This window comes from Nycticebus coucang, chromosome 17, assembly GCF_027406575.1.
Source record: "Nycticebus coucang isolate mNycCou1 chromosome 17, mNycCou1.pri, whole genome shotgun sequence".
NCBI classification, from domain to species: domain Eukaryota; kingdom Metazoa; phylum Chordata; class Mammalia; order Primates; family Lorisidae; genus Nycticebus; species Nycticebus coucang.
The window spans coordinates 51,065,866-51,089,918 of NC_069796.1; the positions used below are offsets into that span (position 1 = coordinate 51,065,866).

Sequence of the window (24,053 nt, forward strand, 5' to 3'; positions counted from 1 at the left end):
GCCTGGTGGAGAACAACATTTTTCAAAACATAGAGTCCCTGGGAACAAATCAACCAAATGTTTGGTTGCTTAGAAGGCTGCTGATAAAAAGACTGGAAGTATTGTTTTCATTCTCATCTTCAGGCTTTTTGTGCCAAGGGTGAGATCTCTGAACGTGGACTTCAGCATGAAGTCCCTCCTGAATGCTGGGGCATGCTCCCCCAGCCTTGCCATCCTGCTGTCCATGTTATCAGTACTCCAGAGTTTTAAATGGATCAGGCTTTCCTTGGATCCTTGTAATTAAAGAGCCACAGACACCACCATGAAGAAACCTTGTTCAACAGAAGGGCCAATGGAGAACCAGAGAAGGAAATAACTTGTCTGTGACCCTATAACAATCCAGGGTAGTCCTCCAGGCCTCTGGCTCCTTCTTGTCACCCCTAAAGAAACTGAACACCAGCGCTGGGAATACGGTGAGACAAATGAGATGCAAAAGATACAAAATTTAAGGAGGTGTTTACTCTCAGGTGCCAGCCCTGGGTGCCTCCCTTCCTCACCCCAGTTGGCTCTGCTGCACACACCTTTGAGGGCAGGGATTGTAGCTTCTCGAAGACTCTTTGACATTTCTCATGGTGTTAACATGTTGGTAAGCATATATTTTGAGGGTGACTAGATGCCTATTGATGCTAATAAACAATGGATTTCCGACAAACTAATATGAATACAGATGTTTATATATTTGGGTAGATATGAACCCTCCCCAAAATATAACAAAATGGATAGGGCCCAAGACTAGAGTCTAGACACCTGGATTCTGGCTCCCTCTTTGCCATCAACTTGCTATGGGGCATTGAGTAAATTGTTCCTTATCTCTAAGTTTCAATGAAATAAGGTGGCTGAATAAATAACATTTATTGTATATATACTCTGTGTCAGCCACACTGATCATATGCTTTTGTGCTTTAAATTATTTAAAAGACTTTCTGGCCTCCAAGGTCCCTTCCACTTCCATGGGCTTTGGTCTAAGGTAGAGTATGTTTTGTGGAAAATTCAGAACTTGAGGCAGACCTTCCAGATTCCCACTGGGATATTAATATTTTTAATCATAATAAAAGCATGGTATCTGGTATGTGAAGGCATTTCTTGATCAGAAGGTACCTAATCCAGACTCATACCGGCCATGCCAATTGCCTCCCAATCACCTTTGGAACATATCTGAAGGCAGATTCTCAGCCTCTGCCTCTAGAAATTCTAATGAGTGATTCCAAAGTGGAGCCCTAAGAGTCTATATTAAATGCTTCCGGGGCTGGGCACGGTGGCTCACGCCTATAATCCCAGCACTTGGGAGGCCAAGGCAGGTGGATTGCCTGAGCTCACAAGTTCGAGACCAGCCTGATTCCATCTCTAAAAAATAGCCAGGCGTTGTAGTGGGTGGCTGTAGTCCCAGCTACTTGGGAGGCTGAGGCAAGAGAATCACTTGAGCCCAAGAGTTTGAGTTTGCTGTGAGCTAAGATGCCATGGCACTCTACCAAGGGTGACTGAGTGAGATTCTGTCTCAAAAAAAAAAAAAAAAATGGGGGGAAAAACACAATTATAAGAGGGACTTTACCTAACAAATGCAATCAGTGTGACCTAATTTCTTGGACCCTCAATGAATTGCCAACAATAAAAAAATTAAAAAAAAAGTTCCCACTTGACTGTGGTACTGGGGCTGATTTGGACTAACACATTTCCTTATCTGTGGACAGGATCATACACAGCACAGACTTTGAGTCGCCTGGCCTGATCCTAAGTAACTCCAAGAAAAGAAACAAGCTCAATGAATGATTAATTCAGCAAATATTAAACATCTGTTGTGTGCTTGGTTTTCTACCAGGTGGTGATTATGGGGCCTACTCTCAAGGGACTCCTGGTAAGTCTGTCACTTACTTTAGAAGCAAGTCATCTAGCCACAGCAGAAGGCTATCAGAGATCATTAACCAGTTCATCCTTACACAGTTGAGGAAACTGAGACCCAGAGAGGGAAAACAACATATCCAAAACTACATAGCCAGCAAAAGCATTTTCTACTCCCAAACCAGCTGGGGCTGGTGGAGAAGAATCCTTACAAGGCTTTTTGGGTTACCCCACTCAGTCTGTTACCATTAGATCATTCCCTTTTTGTCCAATCACGTTTCTACATGACCATCCACTCTTCATCAAATCTAACCATAAAAAATGGACAATTTCCCTCGAGCTTTGAGACTTCATTTCAGAAGGCTCCATCAAGCAAAACTTTGATTAAATAGAACTGCACGCTTTTCTCTTGCTAATCTACCTTTTGTTTTGAGTGTGTCAGTCGTGGCCCTTACTTGGGATGGGGAAGAACAGGATCACACCCTTTCCAGCCCTGCAGTCCCAATGCTCTACCCAGAGGGGGGCTGCCATTCAAAAGCTTGAGACATCCACGTTGTGTTTCTTAAGCACTAAACCTTCATATAGTAAATGTTCCTAGAAGTTTAGCTGCAGGTTTCCCTAAAACTTTAAATCCTCAACATCGAAAGGACAGTCAACGAGGCGTTTTTAAAGCCTGCGAATAAGAAATGCTTCCCAGAATTGAGCTTTCCATCAGTTCTCAGATGCTGTTTAGCGACCTTGCCCTGGCTGTAATGGAGAATGCTGTGCCTGCCTTCTCCCGCAGTTTGGAACCAAAGGGAAAGTAGCCGCCCCGCCAGGTTCACCAGGACCTGACTCCCACCTTTGCCCAGACTTGCTTATGTCACCACCGCCCGGGGCTGGGGAGGGGGAGAGCGGAGGGCAAGTCGCACCCGCCCCTGAAGTCCCAGCCGCCCTGTCATTGGCTACAAGGACTCCGGCCTAGTGGCCGATTGGTCGTGTCTGAGGGCTTAAAGGTGTCTGGGAGCGTCGGACACCTCAGACGGACTGTGGCCGGGGATCAGACGCGTCGGAGGCGATCCCGAGGCGCGCCCGCAGCCCGCCATGGCCCCGCTCCTCCGGGCGTCCTGTCTGCTGTCCCTGCTCCTGGCCGGCTGCGTCCCGCCGGGCCGGGGGCAAGAGAAGTCAAAGGTGAGTGTGCCTCGGGGCGGGGACAGAGTGAACTAGCCGCTAGGTGTCCATCTCTCGGCGGCGAGACACCCCTCTTCCCCGGCTCCCCTCCGCACGGGTTGATACCGCGGCGCAGGACGCCCTAAACTCCGTTTGCCGCCCCCTCCACCGCCGGAACCCCCACGCCTTCCCTCGACTGCCCGCGTCTTCGCAGTCCATCCTCTGGAGAGCCGAGCCCCGGGTGCTCCAGGTGGGCAGATGGTCAGGGCAGGAAGGTCTTGCTCCGAGTTCGCACTTTCTCCCCCTGCTACCTCGCAGTTGGCTCTGCTGCATCCACTGCACCTCCGTACCTGCGTACTTGCCCCGAGGCGGGTGGGGGGGTCTAGAGACTTGGCATCTGGGCGCGCTGTGCAGGTGCCAGGGAGACTGACAGGCAAGGAGAAAGGGAAGAAAGGAGCTGGTGGTCCTGATTTTGAAGAATATGCTGTGAGGGCCTATTCTAGACTAAGAATAATAAATACATGTTGAGATGCCCACCTGGATTCCAGAATGCTCAGAGATCTGTAGAACTCTGGACAGGCAGGATCCTAAGGGCCTGCTCCCTCCTGGGCCTCAGTTTCTCCATCTGCAGGATGGGGGGTAGGGAGGGAAAGCAGAGGGCACAGTGAAGCTGATGGCTTCAGAGGGGATTCTCGGAGAAACTGAAAAACCTATAAGCTGCTTTCTGAAGAGCTTCCTGCTATGAGAAAGCCTCACTACCCAGGGCTCACTGTCCACATCGGCCTGAGCAAACCTGGTAGCTGGAGAAAGCTGAGGACTGCCAACTCTGAAGAAGTAGAATTCTCTGGTGCCCCAGTCTGTCTCCAGCAGGTGTGTGACCCTTAGCTGGAGTAGGGATGCTGTGGCAGGAGTGGGATGACCCAGCATGCTTGTCTCCTTGGACAGTATGTGCTGGGTGGGCTCTATAGATCTCTCTTCTTCCCCCTGGGGCGTGGGGGGAGGCAGAAGCCAGGCATAGGGTTAGACTAAGAGATGGATTTCTGTCTCTGACCTCCCAACACATATACATGTCTGCAAGGTCTAACTTTAACCTTCTGTGTTTCCAAAATCCTCTGAGTCTTTAACATCATACGAGTCCATGATTCTGTTTACAAAATTCTGTCTACTTCTCAGGAAGCCCATTGCAAGCACAGATGGAGGGGAGAGTTCCTTCTTTCTGTTTTTAATGCCCTTTCTGTCCTCAGCCTAAATGCCATTAGTCAGCCCCTCCTTGGAGTCAGTCTAGAGATTAGATGGATATGAAGCCACTTTGTTCAAGCCTCCTCTTTATCCATCCCTGTTCATAATCTCAAACTCAGAAGGCATTTACCGGGGCAGGGATGAGACTGAGTTTCAAGACTGGAGTTTGGGATAGTTGGGGGTTGGGGGTGGACCATAGGCAGGTCAGCACCATAAAGTCAGTCCCAACCTCTCAGTTTGGGGAGAACCGGGGAAGGCACCATTCAGCCCTACCTCAAGAAGGCTAGATGTAAGAATGTGAACCCCATAAATAACTCTGCAGCACTTTGGGGAGGGATAGTTTCAGAAATAACAGAATGGGTAAGGTCTAGGAAAGTTTTACGGTAAGGTGTATCAGATCAGATACAACCAGCCAGGACTTGCTGGCTTAGTGACAGCCTGAGCATGCTCATCTCTCCCAGGTTCTTAGAGATGTCATAGCTCTGGGTTTAGGACTGAACCACTTACCTTACCTCCAACTCCAGGGCAAAAGTATAGGAGAAAGTATGTGGAGAACAGACTTTCTTAGGCAACGTAGTCCCAGAGAGATGCTTGCCTCCTCCCAGCTCAAAGGGAGGGGCTCGGGAACAAAGGGAATCCTCCTCTTCTTGAAGCTTACGGCTGCCCAGGCTCCCTGTCCTTGCTCTACAAAAGGACTTTGCAGAAGCTGAGCTGGAAAGAGTAATAACTGCTGACGTGCATGGGATCCTAGTAACCGCTGGTTTCTAGGTGACAGAGAGAATCATGAAACCACAGGCTAATAGAGTTGAAGGGCCCTTCAAACAGCCCTGAATCTGACTCCACCTTACAGTGGAGGAGCCAGAACCTCAGAGAAGGGAAAGAAGTCACACATCATCAGAGGCACAGCAGGGCCCAGGAGAAAGTATAGGGGCTTTGTCACTCATCCTCCTCCTAGAGACACCTTGCCCAGAATATCTTCTACTGGCTGGGGACATCAAAGACCTCTTTACAATAATGCAGGAACCTCAGGACCCTTGCCCTAGCTGCAGGCAGAGCAATCACTATCCCTTTACATGGGATTTCTTTTCAAGAGACTTCCAAACCTGTTTGATCTGCCAATGGATTCTCATAACCACTTTGGGGAACAGCGAGCTTATCTCCTTGGACTATATGTGCCAAGACATTGAAAGCGACTTGCTCAGGACCACACAGCCAGCAAAGAATAGAACCCAATGAGAGAGAGTGCCCCTTCCCCACCCCGACCCTGAACCTTTTCCCAAAAGCTGATCCTCCTGTTGTTTACAAGCTCCAATTACTTGGACAATCTCTAGTCTTTTTCTCCTCCCACATCCTGGGGTATAGTGAAGGAAATGAAGAGGCTATGGAGATGCCAGACCTTTGTGGCCAGCTGGGGTGTGTTTGTTTTGTCCTGGTTTGTTTGCATTTTAAGGCGGAACTGACCACAGCTAGTGACAAGGAGGACCAGGGCAGGAGGAATGTTGAGCTGAGATCTTGAGCCTGTCTCCAATACCCACCAAAAGTCATGGGGTGTGGGATATTAGACTCATGTAAAGCAGGGAATTTGTATCAGAGTCAAGAAGAGAGCTTGCAGCTGCCAGGGAATGACTGGCTTGGCAGTCCTGCTTCATGACAGAGGCAGCGCTTTTGCATTCTCCTGTGGCCATGCCCTGCCAGCCTGGATCACTTCCTCCACCTAGTCAGACCCTGGCACCTTGCAAGTTTTCCAAAACTGATGGGAAGAGAGAGAGTGAATGTGCTTCTCTAACTCCTACCACCTGTCCCTGGCCTTTCCTGGTCTCTAATATCAATCTGCACTCCATGTGCGTGTTGTCTTTCATCTTCTGATGGGCTGTCAGGGAAGAAAGGACCTTAGAGATCACCTTACACTGTGGCTTTTAGCTTTTTTCTTTTCCATCACGACTGGCCCAGCTGCTGAATTGTGTCAGTGAGACAAGGACACCCTTTCAAGAGTAGACCCAGAGTTCTGTAGTCTGTGTCAGGGATGAGGTAGGACAGAGGGGGATCTTAGCAAAGCCTGCTGGCTAGCAGTGACCCATCGCCACGTCTTCTCTGACCATCATGCTGTCAAGCCATCATGGCTTACATAGTCAGTCAGAGGCTGGGCACAGTGGCTTACCCCTGTAATCCTAGCACTCTGGGAAGCCGAGGCCCCACTAGTTCGAGACCAGCCTGAGCCAGAGCGAGACCTCATTTCTAAAAATAGCCGGGCGATGTTGTGGGCGCCTATAGTCCCAGCTACTTGGGAAGCTGAGGCAAGAGAATCACTTAAGCCCAAGAGTTTGAGGTTGCTGTGAGCTGTGACGCTATAGCACTCTACCGAGGGTGACAAAGTCAGACTCATCTTAAAAAAAAAAATAGGGCGGCGCCTATGGCTCAGTGAGCAGGGCGCCGGCCCCATATACCGAGGGTGGTGGGTTCAAACCCAGCCGCGGCCAAACTGCAACAACAAAAAAAAATATCCGGGTATTGTGGTGGGCGCCTGTAGTCCCAGCTACTCGGGAGGCTGAGGCAGGAGAATCGCCTAAGCCCAGGAGTTGGAGGTTGCTGTGAGCTGTGTGACGCCACGGCACTCTACCAAGGGCAATAAAGTGAAACTCTGTCTCTACAAAAAAAAAAAATAGCCAATCTAGTTCAGGGTTCTCCTTTTATAAATGGACCTGAAGAAAAGAAAAGCCCAGTCTAAGACCACACAGGGAGTTAGTGGCAGAGCTGGATGTGGAAGGTGGACTGTGACCAGCAGTTGGGCAGAGAGGAAGGTACAATGGTGGTCCTCACAACTGGGCACTCATACTGGACAGTAAGACACACAGTCACTGTTGCTGTACCCTTACCCTCATGTTAGTCTTCCACCTTTACCCCCTCCCGGCTCCCAGCCCCACTTCCCTATTTGGTAACAACAGCCTCATATTTCCAGTCCTCCAGATTCGGAATCTCTCATTCACCACTCTCCTTATGGCATACACCTCCTCCTTTCTGTTCAGTCTTCCCTTCACAACAGCCTCGTCAGTCACTCATCATCACTTGTCTAGATTACTGCAACAGCCACCCAGTCTCTATCAGTCCATCCAGTAAGACAACCAACTGCATCAGGGTAGTGTCACCCAGAAACCTGGTCAATGTTCTTCAGTTGGCACGTGATGTGGAAGTAATTATCACAATAAATCATTCTCCAGGGTTCCGTACCACTCACTTATTAAGTACTTAAGTGCTTAATATTAAGTGTTTTCATAATCATTATCTTATACAAGCAATTAGCAGACCTCAGTTCTAGTCCAGTTCCAATTCTCAGTGTTGCTCTTCAGCAAGTCACTCTCCCTCTTAGAATCTTTTGTTATTTTGCAAACAGAGATGTCCAGATTTCCTTCCAGCTCTAACCACTGCCTGCTGCTGCTCCTTCTCTGTTCCAGACGGACTGCCATGGTGGCATGAGCGGCACCATCTATGAGTATGGAGCCCTCACAATCGATGGGGAGGAGTACATCCCCTTCAAGCAGTACACTGGCAAATACATCCTCTTTGTCAATGTGGCCAGCTACTGAGGCCTGACAGGCCAGTATGTTGGTAAGAGCCTTTTCTCCCGGCTGTAGCTGGGGCTGTATGTACCTTTCAATCGCAGCAGCGTTTCTGGTGTGTGCGGGAGGACGGGAGGGATCATGAGAGTCCAAGACCCATATCCCAGCTCCACTGTGTTCCATGGTTCTGTAAAGGTGATTCAATAAGCCCAAAGTCCAGTTGCCTTTGGACTATTCTAGGAGATTCCCAGTTCTAATACTTCATCCCTGGCACCTCAGCTACCCTAAAAGCAGAGATGGAGGAGATTGGGTTGCTGCCTAGAGATCCCTTGACTGGAGTAAGAAATGGCAGCTGGAGAGTGGTGCCTATGGCTCAGTGAGGGAGGGTGCTGGCCCCATATACCAAGGGTGATGGGTTGAACCCAGGCTTAGCCAAACTGCAAAACAAAAAATGGCTGGATGTTGTGGCGGGCACCTGTAGTCCCAGCTACTCGGGAGGCTGAGGCAAGAGAATTGCCTAAGCCCAAGAGTTGGAGGTTGCTGTGAGCTGAGATGCCACAGCACTCTACCGAGGGTGACAAAGCGAGACTCTATCTCAAAAAAAAAATGAAGAAGAAAAGAAAAAGAAATGGCAGCTGGAGCTCAATCTTGCTGGGATTGTCTCATTTTCCCTCAGCCCCATCTGCCTTTGGGTGCTTCTCCTGGCCCTTCTCTGGAAAGTAGGTAGCTGTATATGTGTGGGTGGGGCAGGAAGTGAGGGACAGGCTACATTTCTGAGGTCCGTTCTAAAGCAAACTTTGAAGACCATCCAGTTCAGCTTTCCCCTCTCCTCAATTTGCAGATAGGAAACCAAGGCTGGGGTAAACATACAACTTAACCAGGGTCACAGAGCTGTTTTGTAGCAGAACCAGGAATTTGGCCCAGGTTTCATGATCCACTAATATTCTCACTCTTTTCTTCTTCGCTCAGGCAGAGTAAAGAGCCTGAGGGGAACAGGCAGGCCAAAGGCACATGACAGGAGAAATGCTTTGGGGTGGAGCACAGCCTGCTGGCAGGGACTGGGGGGAGGCAAGGACAATCTGATCCGGAATTTCTGCCTGCCTGATGATCGCAGGCAAATTTCTGGAAGTGGAATGACACTGCCACTGCATGGCCCAGTGGCAGTGATCACTCTGTATAGAATGCTTGTCTAGCCCTGGAACAGAGCACAGTGCATTTGTGCAAGACTTGGACTTGGTGCTGGCATTGCACAAGAGGCTAGAGGCACAGAGGAAACTGGGGCGCTGGGCCAGGGCCTCCCTTGGGCTCCTAAATGCCTAAAGAATATGAGAGCGTTGTAAGGGGCTCACTTCATCCCAAGGAAGTCCACTGCTTTCTGCCTAGGGATGGATGGTTCTTGCTCTAGGAAACTCAATCCTGAGCACTCTGAATGAGCACTCAGCCAACTGGCCCAGACTGGGGCCTTGGCAGAGGGCAGATGATTGGTGATATGAGGAAGAGCTTTTGTCACTTTCCCACAAAACCTCCAATCCATTCAGATTAGAGTCAGGAGGAAGGGACTTGAGTCTCAGCATTAAACTCAGCCATAACCCACTGGTGACCTTGGGAAAGTCCCTTCTCTTCTCAGGAGGCCTCCCTTGTGTCAGCTGCATGGTGGGTGGGCATGGGGAGTGGTGTGGCTGAGGCAGGGCTATTCGCCAGGCCACCCCTCCTCTCTCCCTGCCCCAGAATTGAATGCACTACAGGAAGAACTTTCCCCATTTGGTCTGGTCATTCTGGGCTTCCCCTGCAACCAATTTGGAAAACAAGAACCAGGAGAGAACTCGGAGATCCTTGCCACCCTCAAGTGAGTGCTCACTCAGCATCCTGGAAAATCTCCCCTAGTAGGGCACCCACGTCTTGCTTTGGCCCCACTTCATAGTGAATGTCTATCAGCCACCAAGAACCACTTTTTTGGAGTTAGGAACCCCATTGAGTGTAATGAGGGGAAGGATGGGAACAGGAGAGGACTGGTTGTGACATGCATGAGGAAGGAATTCTGTTGGGGGGAGGGAGGGAGGAAAGGGGAGACACTGGGAAGGGACCAAGTTAGAAAAAAAGACCGAAGACCCACATCATGCCTATGCCCATTCCACGTTCACTGCCTCTCCCTGCCCACTGTGGAAGAAATTGACTCCCAACACTCCCTTCCCTGTTCTGTCCCTTCCTTTCATTTCTAAGCCCTGTGCCCATTTTCTTGGGACCCACCTAAGAACATTCCACAATAGGTATGTCCGACCTGGAGGGGGCTTTGTCCCCAATTTCCAGCTCTTTGAGAAAGGAGATGTGAATGGGGAGAAAGAGCAGAAGTTCTACACTTTCCTGAAGGTGAGTGAGCGGCCACCTGTGTGGCCAGGGCTGCAGCCACTCCTGGCTCCAGTCCACAGACAAGACCCATGCCACCCACCTGTTGTTCCTGGGCTTTGGGGGAGTTTCTTGGCATCTATTGTTCCAACTAGAGGCTCTGCAGACCCTACAATCCCATCAACCATGTTATGTAAGGCCCAGATAGGGGGTCCCAGAAGGGACATGCTGAAGAACTCACAACCTTCTAGAACCACAACTGAGACTGGCAGTCAGTCTTCTTTTCATAGTAACAGGCTGTTCTCCCAACCCAGGAAGGCCGAGGGAGGTGGTGGGTAGGAGGCACCAAGCAGGGTTGACACTACTTTCTCCTCCCTGCTCCAGAATTCCTGTCCTCCCACCTCAGAGCTCCTAGGCTCACCTGGACGCCTCTTCTGGGAACCCATGAAAATCCACGACATCCGCTGGAACTTTGAGAAGTTCCTGGTGGGGCCAGATGGTATACCTGTCATGCGCTGGCACCACAGGACCACAGTCAGCAACGTCAAGATGGACATCCTGTCCTACATGAGACGGCGTGCGGCCCAGGGAGGCACGGGGAAGTAACTGATGCCCACCCCACCCCACGTCTATCATGCAGGGGCTGAGGAGGGACTCCGTTCAGGAAGGAATCTCATCTCCAACCACACTATATACTTACCATTAAACCCTTCTCCCATCACCTTAGGCCCCAGCCTGACACAGACATATGCCTGTCTAGCTGGGCATGTAGGTATTTGCACATGTGCCCACAAAAGTGCGTGGCTGTGTGTGTGCACATGATGGGCGTCCAGCCACATGTGTCTATCTGTGTGACTATTTGGGGGACCCACAGTGTGTGGTGTATGGTACTGAAGAATACTATCCCTTTCTTTCCAGTTCTTTGTTCCAATAATTCACTTAAATCTAAGCCTAAAGTAAAACCCGCCTCTAGGTCCTCCCTGACCTGGACCTCAGACGTGGGACCAGCATCTCCCACTACCATTGAAGTGCCCAGAGGCTTCTGGGTCTGCCACACTGCCCAATCCCTCTCCTCCTTCCTGAAGGGCCCTCTCAAGTCTTCTCCCCCACTCCCCTGTTCTCCCTGAGATCAGCCAAGGCAGATGTGAGAGTGAGGGCCACGTATCCAAGTCAGGGGCGGTGTCTCCATGAGGGAGGGGCCCGAAGCCCTCATGGGCGGACCTCCCCTGAGCCTGTCTGTGGGGCCGGCCCTTAGTGCATTCAGGCTAAGGCCCCTAGGCAGGGATGCCACCCCTGCTCCTTTGGAGGACGTGCCCTCTCCCCTCACCCTGGTCCATTGGCATTGGACTCACACCCGTCTGCCCAGTAAAGGCCTTTCTGCAGCAGCTGAGCTTCCTGTGGTGCTTCCTCAAGGGTGGCCACCCCAGCCTGGGCGGGAGATGGGGAGGGCAATGGCTTGGCGCCTAGACCTCAGAAGAAGCTACAGAGCAGGTACCTAAAGTGTTCCCTCATTTCTCTTCTTGCCCTCCCATCTATTTTTTTTTTTTTTTTGAGACAGTGTTAGGTGGCTCAAAATAAATAAATAAATAAAAAACCACCAAGGGTGGTTAAGGTGCCGGCCACATACACCGGGGCTGGCGGGTTTGAACCTGGCCTAGGCCTGCTAAACAATGACAACTACAACAAAAAAACAGCCGAGTGTTGTGGAGGGCACTTGTAATCCCAGCTACTTGGCAGACTGAGGCAAGAGTTTGAGGTTGCTGTGAGCTGTGACACCACCGCACTCTACTGAGGGCACCATAGTGAGACTGTCTCAAAAAAAAAAAGGGAAGGCAAGAAGAGAAATGAGGGAACACTTTGGGTCCCTGCTCTGTGGCTTCTACCTAGGTCTATTCTGCTTCTCTTGGCATTTTGAGTTTATGGAACCAGTTCACATCTACTCTCACTTCCTCCCACAATTCTCCAAGATGGAGAGTTAAAATGAGCTGTTCCATCTACAGATGAAGAAACCGAGGCTCAGAGTAGGGCCAGGCCTTGCCTCAGGTCTCCCGATGAGTGAGGGGCAGGACTGGAAATTAAACCCAGGTCTCCCAACCTCTGGGCCAGGCTCTCTCAGCTGTCTAGATGTCCCACCCTCAGGGAGGCTCTGAGCAGGCCCCAGGGCTATCAGCCAAGGGTAATAGTGACATGCGCTCAGGGAGATTGGGGGAAGGGCAGAGGAGGAGAGGTCGCTCTGGCTGAAAAGGGAACATTAGTCAGGGAATAAATGAACACAAGTCACAGAATGTTGATTTTCAACTTGGATTTATGTCCAAAGTTCGTGCAAACAGCTGCCCAGGAACAGACAACCATCTCAATCTGGGTCTCTGGCACTACAGCCCTCTCTCTAGCTGCGGGGCTGAGGGCTTAGACTTCAGGGCCTGGCAGCTTCTGGCCAGCTTTCCACTAGCCCCTCGGTAGATGTGGCTGGCATGGCCTTCATTCCAGCTCGATGGCTCTGGCAAGGCTACTACTCTGAAGGCAGGTGAAGAAGGCACCAGAGCCAGGACATCCTGTTCTCTTCCCTCTGGAGAAAGCCCCAGCTCTTCCCACAACTCCTCACACAAGGGTAAGGATGGGCATTAGGCAGGTCCTGCTACAGAACTTGAAGCAGAAATTAAACACACACAAGAACCGATATACACCTCGGAAGGGCTAGAACACTTCTAGGAAGTTCCCAAGGAAGAGGTCTCAAGTACACCCTATTCAAATGAGGTTTCAGTCTTCTGGAGGTTTCAGCAAAGGATGGCAGGTCTAAGCCGAATGGAATGAGGCCCTCTCCACGCAGCAGCAGGGTAGTGAGTTCCTGGAAACTCCCAGAGGCGGAGCCCAAATGGAAGCCTTCCAGGCAGAGCCTCCCTAGTCCTGTAAACAGTTCAGTCAGGCTGGGGGTGCAAGCTGGCCACCCATCTCAGCCCCCTGTCCAGCTGAGGCTCTGGCCACACAGAGGGCGTGGCCTTTGCTTTTTGGGTACTTTGAGGTCAGTTGGCTCTGCAAGACGAAAGTGGAACCAAATGGATGTGATCTGGTCTCACTGAGGTCCCTCTCGGTCATTTTTTGTAGGCTCTAAATAAACAAAAATTTTAAGGACTTCAAGATTATGTGGTACAGTAAGTTCAAAGTCTTTTATGGAAACCAATACAGCAGTAGTGAAAATAACGTGCAGGGTTACTGAGTGCTACTGTGTGCCAGGCTGAGTGCTCCAGGTCCTCATGGGATCCTCACCCAGCCCTATGAAATAGGCAGATTATCCCTTTGTGGAGAAGGAACTGGGACCCAAGTCCCAATCTAGGAAGCAGTAAAGCCAGGATTTAAACCCAGTCAGTCCTAGCTCTAGACCCTAGAACAATGGTTCTCAGCCTTCCTAATGCCTCCTAATGCCACAACCCTTTAATACAGTTCCTCATGTTGTGGTGACCCCCAACCATAACATTATATTCACTGTTACTTCATAACTGTAATTTTGCTACTGTTATGAATTGTAATGTAAATATCTGATATGCAGGATGTATTTTGTTACAAAGGGGTCATAACCCACAGGTTGAGAACCGCTGCCCTAGAAGCAGAGCTGTTCTAGGGGAGGGGGCAGTCTTGCCCACTAGGGCCCCTCTGTCACTCATCGGAGTGGTCTCCCATGAACCTCACAGAACCTCTAGTAGGTATCTGCAGGGAATCATTACAAAATGACAAGCCAGTCCAGTCTTCTAATCACTAAACCCTCCAAATCATACCCCCTCCAAGTCTGTCCTGTGCCCTCTGCTTACAAACACCTTCTGTGAGGACATACTACCTCCTGACAGGGCTGGCTCCATTTCTGCACAACTGTGACCCTTAGGAAGTCCCTCTTTATGCTAAGATGGACTTTGCCTTCCTATCATTCCTACCCACTAAGATTCTCTTCCCAGGGCTCGGCGCCTGTGGCTTACGCGGCTAAGGTGCCAGCCACATACACCTGGGCTGGAGGGTTCAAATCCAGCCCAGGCCCGCAAACAATGACGGCTGCAACCAAAAAATAGCCGGGCGTTGTGGTGGGCGCCTGTAGTCCCAGCTACTTGGGAGGTGGAGGCAAGAGAATCGCTTGAACCCAGGAGTTGGAGGTTGCTGTGAGCTGTGACACCACAGCTCTCTACCCAGGGCAACAGCTTGAGGCAAAAAAAAAAAAAAAAAAAAAGGATTCTGTTCCCCAAAGTCCCACTGGGCTGCCTTCTGCCCGTGAGAGCCCTGCAGGGAGCAAAGGCAACTGCTAAGGATCCAGAGTTGCCTTCTGCCTAGTGGATGCAGCTCCAGGCCTTTCAACTGTTTATGGCAGACACACACTGCAAGCTTTTCAAACCCAAATCTGGTCATCCCACTTAGCTTTAAAAATGTCTAATGGGCTGTGCGCGGCAGCGCACATCTGTAATCCCAGCACTGTGGATGGAGGGCCAAGGCAGGTGGTTTGCTTGAGCTCAGGAGTTCAAGATCAGCCTGAGCAAGAGTGAGACTCCCACCTCTAAAAAAGAAGCTGGGCATTCTTGGTGTGTGCCACACTTTTGGGGCAAGACACGATTGCAAGAGGGACTTTGCCTAACTAATGCAATCAATGTAATCTGGCTTATTGTACCCTCAATGAATTCCCAACAATAAAAAATAAAACAAAAAATGAAAGAAGGGCCATAAGTAGCCCTGGATTTAAAAATCAGGCAAAAAAAAGAAGGTGGGCATTATGGCGGGCACCTGTAGTCCCAGCTACTTGGGAGGCTGAGGCAAGAGGATCACTTGAGCCCAAGAGTTTGAGGTTGCTGTGAGATATGATTCCACAGGAGAGCTATGGCACTCTACAGAGGGTGACAAAGTGAGACTCTGTCTCCAATAAATAAATAAGCAAATAAATAAAGTAAAATATCCCATGGCTCCATGTCATCCCAAGGATCGGAGCAGCCCTCCCTCCATGCTCTGCAGGCCCTGAGAGGTCTGTACCTGCCTGGCCCCTACCCTCACCTTGCCCCCTTCTGTCTCCCAACCTTGTTCGTGGTTCCAGCCACACTTGCCTTCCCTCAGTTCCCCAAATAGCCCACCTTCCTTCACTCTCTCCCACCAAGGCTTTTGCATTTGTCATCTTCTCTGAAAGAACATCCTCCACCCTACCTCTTCACCTAGTAGGGCGTTGCGGTGGGCACCTGTAGTCCCAGCTACTTGGGAGGCGGAGGCAAGAGAATCGCTTGAACCCAGGAGTTGGAGGTTGCCGTGAGCTGTGACACCACAGCACTCTACCCAGGGCAACAGCTTGAGGCAAAAAAAAAAAAAAAAAGATTCTGTTCCCAAAAGTACCACTGGGCTGCCTTCTGCCCGTGAGAGTTAATGCCACTTGTTCTGAGGGTCTCAACTAAAACAGTACCACCTGCGCCCCCTCTAGGTCAGCTTCCTCTGGTACCTGCTCGCACAGAATCCTGGTCTTCTTCCTTCAGGGCACTTAAGTGCAGCCTGTCTGAGTTTTGTTCACTTGTTCCTGCCTTCCTCACTAGTGATATGCTCTCTAAGTGTAGGGAGCATATCTGCTTCTGCTCTCTTGACATCCCTGGCACCATGCTCGGCACGTAGACGATGCACCAGAATGAGTGAGTGAGTGAGTGGGTTCAGTCCCCTCACCCTGCAGTCGCCATCACCCTTCCTTCAACACTGTTTCAGAAAGCCAGGCCTCTCCCTCACCAAGATCAGAAAGTAACAGCATCATCTCCAAACTCTGGCAATCCTGGCAGATGAGAAGTTATCTCCCCTAAGGAGAGACAGGACCCAGTACCAGGGGCTCACGCTTACCTGGTTCTACAGGCCTGGCTGTGGGCGGGTCCATCACTTGGGAGCTCTGATTCCGAATTCCTCCATAGGGTGGGCGCCAGGTATATTCCGGCTGTGACAAAACTTGTGCTTAATAATCAATAATCACACTCAAAAATTATAATAGCAGTTACCGTGCCACATCAGTACTAAATATATATTAATCAAGTGTAATTTAATCTTTATAACAACCCAGATTGTTATTCTCATTTTACAGGGGAAGAAACACGCTTGGGAGGTTAACTAACTTCATAAAGGTCATTTAACTAGGAAAGTGGCTAAGCCTGCATTTGAATCCAGATCTTTAGAACTCCAGGGTCAATCTCTTAAGTATCACACTATGCTCCAATGGTTAAAGAAGATGTGTACAGGGCGGCGCCTGTGGCTCAAGGAGTAGGGCGCCGGTCCCATATGCTGGAGGTGGCGGGTTCAAACCTAGCCCCGGCCAAAATAAAAAAAAAAGAAGATATGTACACAGAAGGGTCACATGGGGAGAAGCTGGACAAGATGCTGGCCAGGAGGCTGTGGAATCATCCAGGGGAGGACTGGGGATGCCTGGGACAGAGGGCCTGGAGAAACTGGGACAGGGGACAGCAGCTCTTTGGAGAAAGACTGATAAGAAGGGAAGAGAAAGCAAAAAAAAAAAAAAACCCAGAAAACAGAAAAGAAAAGGAATAGGAGAGAAACATGGTGAGGCTCTGGACCCTGGTTATATGGAAAGGTCCTAAGACAAAGTCAAACCCAAATTCTGACATCTCTGGCCTGGAGCTTGGAGGGAGTCCCACTTCCTACCCTGCACTTTTTCACACAGGCTTTTCTGTCCTATACCCTGAACAGCTGTGGGCTGCAGGATCCTCGCCCCAGAGCCAGGCCTTAACACCTGCCCACCACCACAGTGCTGCTCAGAAAGAGATGGAGATATAGTTTCCAACCCTCTCACTTAACCTTCCTCTCTGGAAAGTGTGTGGGGCAACCTCTGTGCATCACTCACCAGATGGAAGAGGCGTGAGTTGGGAAGTGGGGCTGGGTGCTCCATAGCCATGGGGGGTGGGGGGTAGCGGATCTGGGACCAGTCCTCAAAGCCATGGTGAGGCACCATGGCTGGCATGGGTGGATAGGCATAGGGGTAGGCCCCGCAGAGGTGCTCCGGGTGGGGCTCCACATGATAGCGCTCTCCTGAGGCCTGCAAGAAAGGATCACATCCGGCTCTGGCCTGCGACAAGCTGTACAGGTCACCTGGCGACACCTATCTCCTCTCTCTCTCTGTACTCAGAATGCTAGCTCTCTGAATGCTGGCACAGAGGCACAGAAGGCTGGGTACATGGGCACAAACGGTGGGTACAAAAATATCAACAACAATGGGGTGGCGCCTGTGGCTCAGTCAGTAGGGCGCCGGCCCCATTTACCGAGGGTGGCGGGTTCAAACCCAGCCCCGGCCAAACTACAACCAAAAAAATAGCCGGGCGTTGTGGCGGGCGCCTGTAGTCCCAGCTGCTCGGGAGGCTGAGGCAAGAGAATCACTTAAGCCCAGGAGTTGGAGGTTGCTGTGAGCTGTGTGAGGCCACGGCACTCTACCGCGGGCCATAAAGTGAGACTCTGTCTCTACAAAAAAAAAAAAAAAAAAACAATGACAGCTAACGTGTCCTCTGTGGTTAGCTGCAGAGAGTGTCAGACATCTGAGCACACCCGGTCTCTGCCACCAGCCTGTAGCTCCCTGAGGAAGGTATTACCTCCTCCCTCCAGCCTCCTCACCTTTGCTTTCCTCTTCTGCTGTTTGAGGGCTTCTCTGGCCTTCTCCTCATCTTTGAAAGCTTTCAGCTGAGAGAAGGAGGGAGAGAGGACTGTTGGCACAGGTGGTTCCCAGCCAGGCCCAGATCCAGGGCTCAGGGCCAATCTTAAACTTAGGGGTCCTCAAACTTTTTAAACAGGGGTCCAGTTCACTGTCCCTCAGACCGTGGAGGGCCAGACTATAGTTTAACAAAAAACTATGAACAAATTCCTATGCACACTGCACGTATCTTATTTTGAAATAAAAAAAAAACAAAATGGGAGCAAATACAATCACACCGCCTCATGTGGCCTGCGGGCTGTAGTTTGAGGACCCCTGCCTAGGGCATCAGAGCTGACTGGAAAGTCAGAGCTGCAAGTATCTCAGAGTTAAGACTCATCATTGTATAAAGAAAAAGTCAAGAGAGAGGACGGGACTTGCTGAAGTCAGAGAAATTTGGTAGCAGAGCCAAGAGAACCAGTGAGTATCCTGATACCCAGTCTCACCAGGCCCTCTAATCCATGCCCCTCTCCCCGTGAGGACAGGCCAATCACCACCGCCCTTGGTCTGGCTGCTCTCACCCGAGTGTTTGACAGGGTGACCTGAGCCTGCAGCCTCTCCACCTGCTTCTTCAGCTCTTCCTTCTCTTCGTTCATGCGCTCCCGATCGCTGCGCTCCCTCTGGAAGTCCTCTTCGAAGATCTTCACCTGGAGGGGAGAAGAGGGGGAGGGTCTGAGTGGAGGTTCCTACCTGCTACGCCCTAGCCCCCAGGCCTCCTGTTGGGGGTCACAATGGAAGAGCACACACACTTCAACCCATCTTGGGGGGTCAGTGGGTGGGATGGGTGCATCTCCAGTCCCCACCTCAACTTCAAACAGCAGTTCTGTGTCCCTCAGTCATACATTCTGGGCTTAGAGGCAAGGCTTCTTCTTTTTTTTTTTTTTTTTGAGACAGGGTCTCACTTTGTTGCCCTCAGTAGAGTGCTGTGGCATCACAGCTCATAGCAACCTCCAACTCCTGGACTTAAGCGATTCTCTTGCCTCAGCCTCCCGAGTAGCTGGGATTACAGGCACCTGCCACAATGCCCGACTATTTTTTGTTGCAGCTTGGCCGGGGCCGGGTTTGAACCACCCTCGGCCTGGTGCCCTATTCACTGAGCCACAGGTGCCGCCTGAGGCAGGGCTTCTTTTAAACAAAAGATCCATGGTTTAAAAAAAGGTTGAAGTTATCCACCAGTGAAATCCTTTCATTCCGTGGCGGCCCCCACTGAGAAGCAGACTGTGGTGGAAGATTGGAGTTTGGGTCTGCCCGCTGGGAAAGCAGAGGATGGACAAACTGTCCCAGGGCTTTGGGATGCCTTGACAGAGAGCACAACTGGTGGGACCCTGCCTCTGCCTCTTAGCCTGCAGCTTTGCATCCTTACTCTAGATCAGTTGAGACACTGACTGGGATCAAGATGATTCAGGAGGATCAAAGGCATAACACTAAATAGCACAGAACACATGGGAGAGCTGTAACTTCTCAACTTCCTTTCAATCCTTCTGTGTCCCTCAAGGGAAAAAAAAAATCTCAGCTTTATGCTAGGAGGTCTTTTAATCAGAGCTAGTAGGTCTTTCCAGTAGTTGCCAATCACCTTTAAGTGAAGGGAAAAAGAACTTAAAAGTTCAGAGTTTTCATTAATCAACAGTATCTGGCTAGAGCTTAGTAACATTGTATTGTTCCTATAGTATTCATTGGTTACAGTTACTTTCTATTTGCGGCAATAATAAATAGGTGTTGACACTTATAGTTGTGACATAAAGTTCCCTTTTAAATATATTTAGAATTTATTTTGTTATATGCTAGATTAATAAATAGCACAGGTGGGGCATAGAGATGGTTAAATCACAGAGGTTGTAGAAGACGGACTTAAGGTAGGGATACACTGCTGGAAGGATAAACCTACAACCAGGCAGGGGTCCTGGGCAACTCCCGTAAAGTGGACTATTAATTATAGGTTCCATGTGATTCTAAGCCCATCCTGGGCGCTAGGAATGTCCCAGCACCCCCTGAGTACCTCCTGCCCGACTTCCTCCCCTGTGCCTCACCTGCTGTTTCAGCAACTCATTCTGCGTGACCAGCTCCTGCTTCCTTAGGAGGCCCCCTACTCCTTCTGGGCTCCCAAATGCTGTTGGTGGAGATGAAGGAGGGGCCTGGATGCTCAGCACCTCCTCCAGGGCCTAAGATTAGGGAGAAAGGAGATGCAGTCCTCAGCAGGAGCTCCCGGAAGTCAGGTCCCTGTGGGGTGTCATCTTCAGGGATCTCCTTCCTGATGGTAACGGCAATGACAATAACCAGCACCACTAGTACTAAATAAATGCCACCCTGTTTATATGCACTCTACACACATCACGTCAGTGAATCTTTAAAGAGTCCTATGAAGAAAATACTATGACTATCATCCCCATTTCACAGATGTGAAAACCAAGGCTTGGAGAGCTGACGTGACTTGTCCAAGGTCACACAGCTAGTAAGCGGCAAAGCAAAGATTCAAACCCAACATATACTGTTACCCAGCAAGCTAAACTGGGGTCCTCATGTAGAAGGGGGAATTCCCACTATCTCACAGAGTCATGGCTCAAGTCTTAGATGCAAATCCCAAAAGAATATTAACAGATATTTGGGGGTGCTTCAGTCTCCCTAAAACTGCCCTGCTGAGATTCTTCAGATTCTGTTGGATTCTTCAGCTTCAGTCTCCTTTCATTCCCACCCAAACCAACCCTTCCATTCTCAATTCTTCAATCCAGTTAAACTGGATTTTAATTTCTATTTAGTTAATATTTTACCTCTCTAACACTGAAAATGGGCTGAAACATCACCTAACAATGTTATGAAATAAAAAAAGAAAAGCACTCTCAATCTACCATGTTCACAAAATACTTCCCTTTACATAAATCATCTTCTTAAAAGGTTTCCATTAACTATCTGTCTGCTTCAACTCTATTAACATGGCACTTTAGAACTCTGGACACCTCTCAAGCTGGCCAGCTGACCTGGACTTATCACAACCTGGACTTCAGTCCCTGGGCAGCAGGGGCTCTGCTCATATGCCACACATCCCCCTCCTTTCCTCCCCAGACCATGGGAAATAGAGGAGACTGTCCCCACCTTGGACTCAGGCCTCCACTCAGTCTTCTCTGCTCCCACAGACACACTAGGAAACTGCTGGACCAAGAGGGAACCCAGGATGCTCCAAGAGGGGGTTATGGCTCCACTTTACCCTCCACCCTCCCCTATTTTTTAGATGAGAAGACTGAGGTCCAGGGACAGGAAGAGATGTGTCTGAACTCACAAAGAAAGCTGGCCACCTGCCTCACATTATACATCCACAGGGGGTGTCTCTGTCACCAATTTTGCCAAGAAAACCTACAGGTTTGTCTTTACAATAGACAATAAATACTCTGCCTGGATTTAAATCCCTGAGTCCTGAGTACCCAAGCTCAGGACAGATCTTTTTTTTTTTTTTTTTGTAGAGACAGAGTCTTATTTTATCGCCCTTGGTAGAGTGCCAGGGCGTCACACTGCTCATAGCAACCTCTAACTCCTGGGCTTAGGTGATTCTCTTGCCTCAGCCTCCCAAGTAGCTGTGACTACAGGTGTCCACCACAATGCCTGGCTATTTTTTTGTTGCAATTTGGCTGGGGCCCAAGTTTGCACCCACCACCCTCGGTATATGGGGCCGGTGCCCTACCCACTGAGCCACAGGCGCTGCCCCAGGACAGATCCTTTTTTCCTCTGGAAAAGGTCCTAAGAACCCCAGACTCAGCATAGTCAATGCTTATAAAACACTAAAAACAAATAGAAAGGGCTATCCCAGCAGGCCTTGTGCCCAGCGACTGCCACCCCCATGCCGGAGCTTGCCATGGTCAGGGTAGGGAGGCAGAGGGTAAGGAAACACAATCGCACAGAAGGAAAAGCTGAGCCACAAATGTAATTCCTCAGACCTTCCCCCAGCATGTCCCTCCAAAGCTCCCTCCTATCGGGTCACTCCCTTTAACCCCATGCGGGTGGGTGGGCAGAGATAGAGAAATTCCAACGAGGGCTCAGATGGTGAAAGTGAGGCCGAGAGAGGCTGGGGTGGCTAAGCCAGGCCTAGATCCAGCCCGGAGCTGCCTAGGCTCAGACCAGAGGGTTTCTGCTTTCTCCAGCCCACTCTGGGTGGGCTCCCTGGGTCCCACCTCACGAGGGTGGGAGACCACAGCCTGTGCTCATTCACTAATCCCTTGAACATGTGCTTGGTGCCAGGAGCCTTGCGAGGCACCAGTACACATCCTGGTGAGGATAGGCACCTCCCACCCCTGTATGGGAGGATAGAGAATGAAGTAAGTGATCACAAGGAAACGTGAGCAGGGGCATGAAAGCAGTCACTGGTACTTTAGGAGCATAGAACAGGCTAACCCGAAGAAGATCTGGGGAAGGCTTCGCTGGCCCTGAGGAGCAGCAGGGGTAAGGAAGGCCTGCGGGCACTGGGTCACTCGGGGTGTGAGATAAGAAGAGGAGGCGGAACTGTGCGGCCAGCCCCCTGACTGAAGAGCCACCCTTCCCGGGCTGAAGGCTGGGGCATCAGCAGCACAGTGAGTACTGCAGCTGGACTCAGGAAACCCTGCCCGCCCAGGGACCAGTGCCCCAGTGCCCACCTTGTTGAGCCGCTGGATCTCCTTTTCCTGGTACTCGTGCTGCCGGGTGAGTGGACTCAGCTGATCCTGCAGGTACTTGACCTTCTGGCGCAGCTCCTTGGCCTCTGCTGTCAGCTGCTCCTTGTCGGTCTACAGAGAACAGGGGGTTAGTGAGCAGAAGCCTCTCCAGGAGGCAGAGGTACTCCACCCTGCCTGCTCCAGCCCTTACCTGGGCACAATTCCTCTCATCCTCAGCCACCATGCCACAAGGCTCCAGTGCAAGGCACCTGGGGTCAATGCAACTATGCTAATAGGGTCCTGCCCCTGATTGTTATGTATCAATTAAACATAATAACCACACAAAAAGAGGGTGCTTGGTTGAGTGATGAACCCTGGATTCTGATGCCAGCTTCTCCACCAGCCAAATGAGAGCCAGGAACTACCGCAACCCTTTCCCATGTAAGCCAACCCCTCTGCCATGGGTATGCAGTTCCTAACACAAGGCACAGGGGGACCTCAGGAGGGCTGAGCCCCAAAACTAAATGCAAAACTTTGTGCGCAGTTTTCTAGAGAGAAAAGTCACATAGTTTCCACTAGATTCACACAGGGGTCTTCCATGATGGACAGAAAGTGATAAACTACTGATAATCCCTAAAGCACCTTTCCAGCTTTTACAGTCCCTGAGCCTAGCGGGTAGATGACACCCAAATATATAAATGTAGCATAAGGCAGAAAGTATTCCTTCAGAGAGAAACAAATAAAGTACTGTAGGGTTAAAAGGAAGATCACTGTGGCTGAGAAGAAACCAGGGAAGGCTTCAAGGTGGAGGCACCACTCCCATACCCATTATGGAACCATCAGGGCTTCATCACAGATGGCCACATTCTTCTGGAATGGCCTTTAGAAAGCATTTAGTCCTAGCCCCTTTATAAGATGGGAAACAAATGTCCAGAGAGGGGAGGTGACTTGCCTAAGCTGGGGTGAGGACCCAGGCTTCCTAATTCCATGGCTCTCTCCCCACAGGAATTAGGCCCAGGTGAGGGCTGGGGCAGGCAGAGCAGAGTATCTCTGCCTCCTGGAGAGGCTTCAGTCAACATGAAGGGTATGTTTAAACTAAGGGATGGCAGCACGGTGCAGCAGAAAGACCAGGCCCACCCAGATGAAGTGCATATTTCTATGTGTATGGTGGTGGGGGCGGGGGGCGTCTGGAAACAGATACACCAAAATGGCAACAGTGGTTACCTCGGGGGAGGGCCTGAAGTCAGGTGTGGGGGGTGGTCCAGGGAAACAGTTACTTGAACTGTATTGTGTAAACATTTTACAACTATGTATTCATATCACGTGATTAGGAGATAAGCCACAGGGGTTTTCATCCAGCCCTGTGTGCCCTTTAGTCAATATTCTATAGACTCCCCAGTGGGCTGTTTCTAGCCAGAGATTATTGAGGACAGCCTTGGTCAGAACTTGTGAAAACCATTCTGGCCTCCTGGCTCCAGAGGCCCCAAGATGAAGCATGGCCTTTGTGGCCACACATGGTCTTGAGATGCCCTGCCTTCCCTCTGGCTGACAGGGAAGAGCTGTCAGATTCCAGGGATTCCTCTCACCTTTCAATGTAAG

At 50.4% G+C, this 24,053-nt stretch overlaps 2 protein-coding genes across 11 annotated transcripts in view; one reads left to right on the forward strand and one right to left on the reverse strand.

Annotated features, from left to right (window-relative positions):
* The first annotated feature begins 2,721 nt into the window (after positions 1 to 2,721).
* On the forward strand, positions 2,722 to 11,545 carry GPX3 (glutathione peroxidase 3). Its single transcript, XM_053567423.1, has 5 exons — positions 2,722 to 3,045; positions 7,713 to 7,866; positions 9,546 to 9,663; positions 10,085 to 10,184; positions 10,545 to 11,545. Exons 1-5 carry the CDS (start codon positions 2,959 to 2,961, stop codon positions 10,764 to 10,766), a joined length of 681 nt encoding a protein of 226 aa, XP_053423398.1. The 5' UTR covers positions 2,722 to 2,958; the 3' UTR covers positions 10,767 to 11,545.
* TNIP1 (TNFAIP3 interacting protein 1) overlaps positions 10,972 to 24,053 on the reverse strand; it is a 71,922-nt gene continuing 58,840 nt past the window's right edge. For all 10 annotated transcript variants that reach the window (XM_053567422.1, XM_053567421.1, XM_053567416.1 and 7 more), the window contains 7 exons: positions 22,458 to 22,586; positions 19,869 to 20,000; positions 18,363 to 18,488; positions 17,766 to 17,831; positions 17,005 to 17,196; positions 15,996 to 16,086; positions 10,972 to 13,265 (listed from right to left, as the gene is read on the reverse strand). In XM_053567422.1, coding sequence (XP_053423397.1) covers positions 13,231 to 13,265; positions 15,996 to 16,086; positions 17,005 to 17,196; positions 17,766 to 17,831; positions 18,363 to 18,488; positions 19,869 to 20,000; positions 22,458 to 22,586 — 771 coding nt within the window. In that variant the 3' untranslated portion in view covers positions 10,972 to 13,230. The remainder of the gene's footprint in view (positions 13,266 to 15,995; positions 16,087 to 17,004; positions 17,197 to 17,765; positions 17,832 to 18,362; positions 18,489 to 19,868; positions 20,001 to 22,457; positions 22,587 to 24,053) is intronic.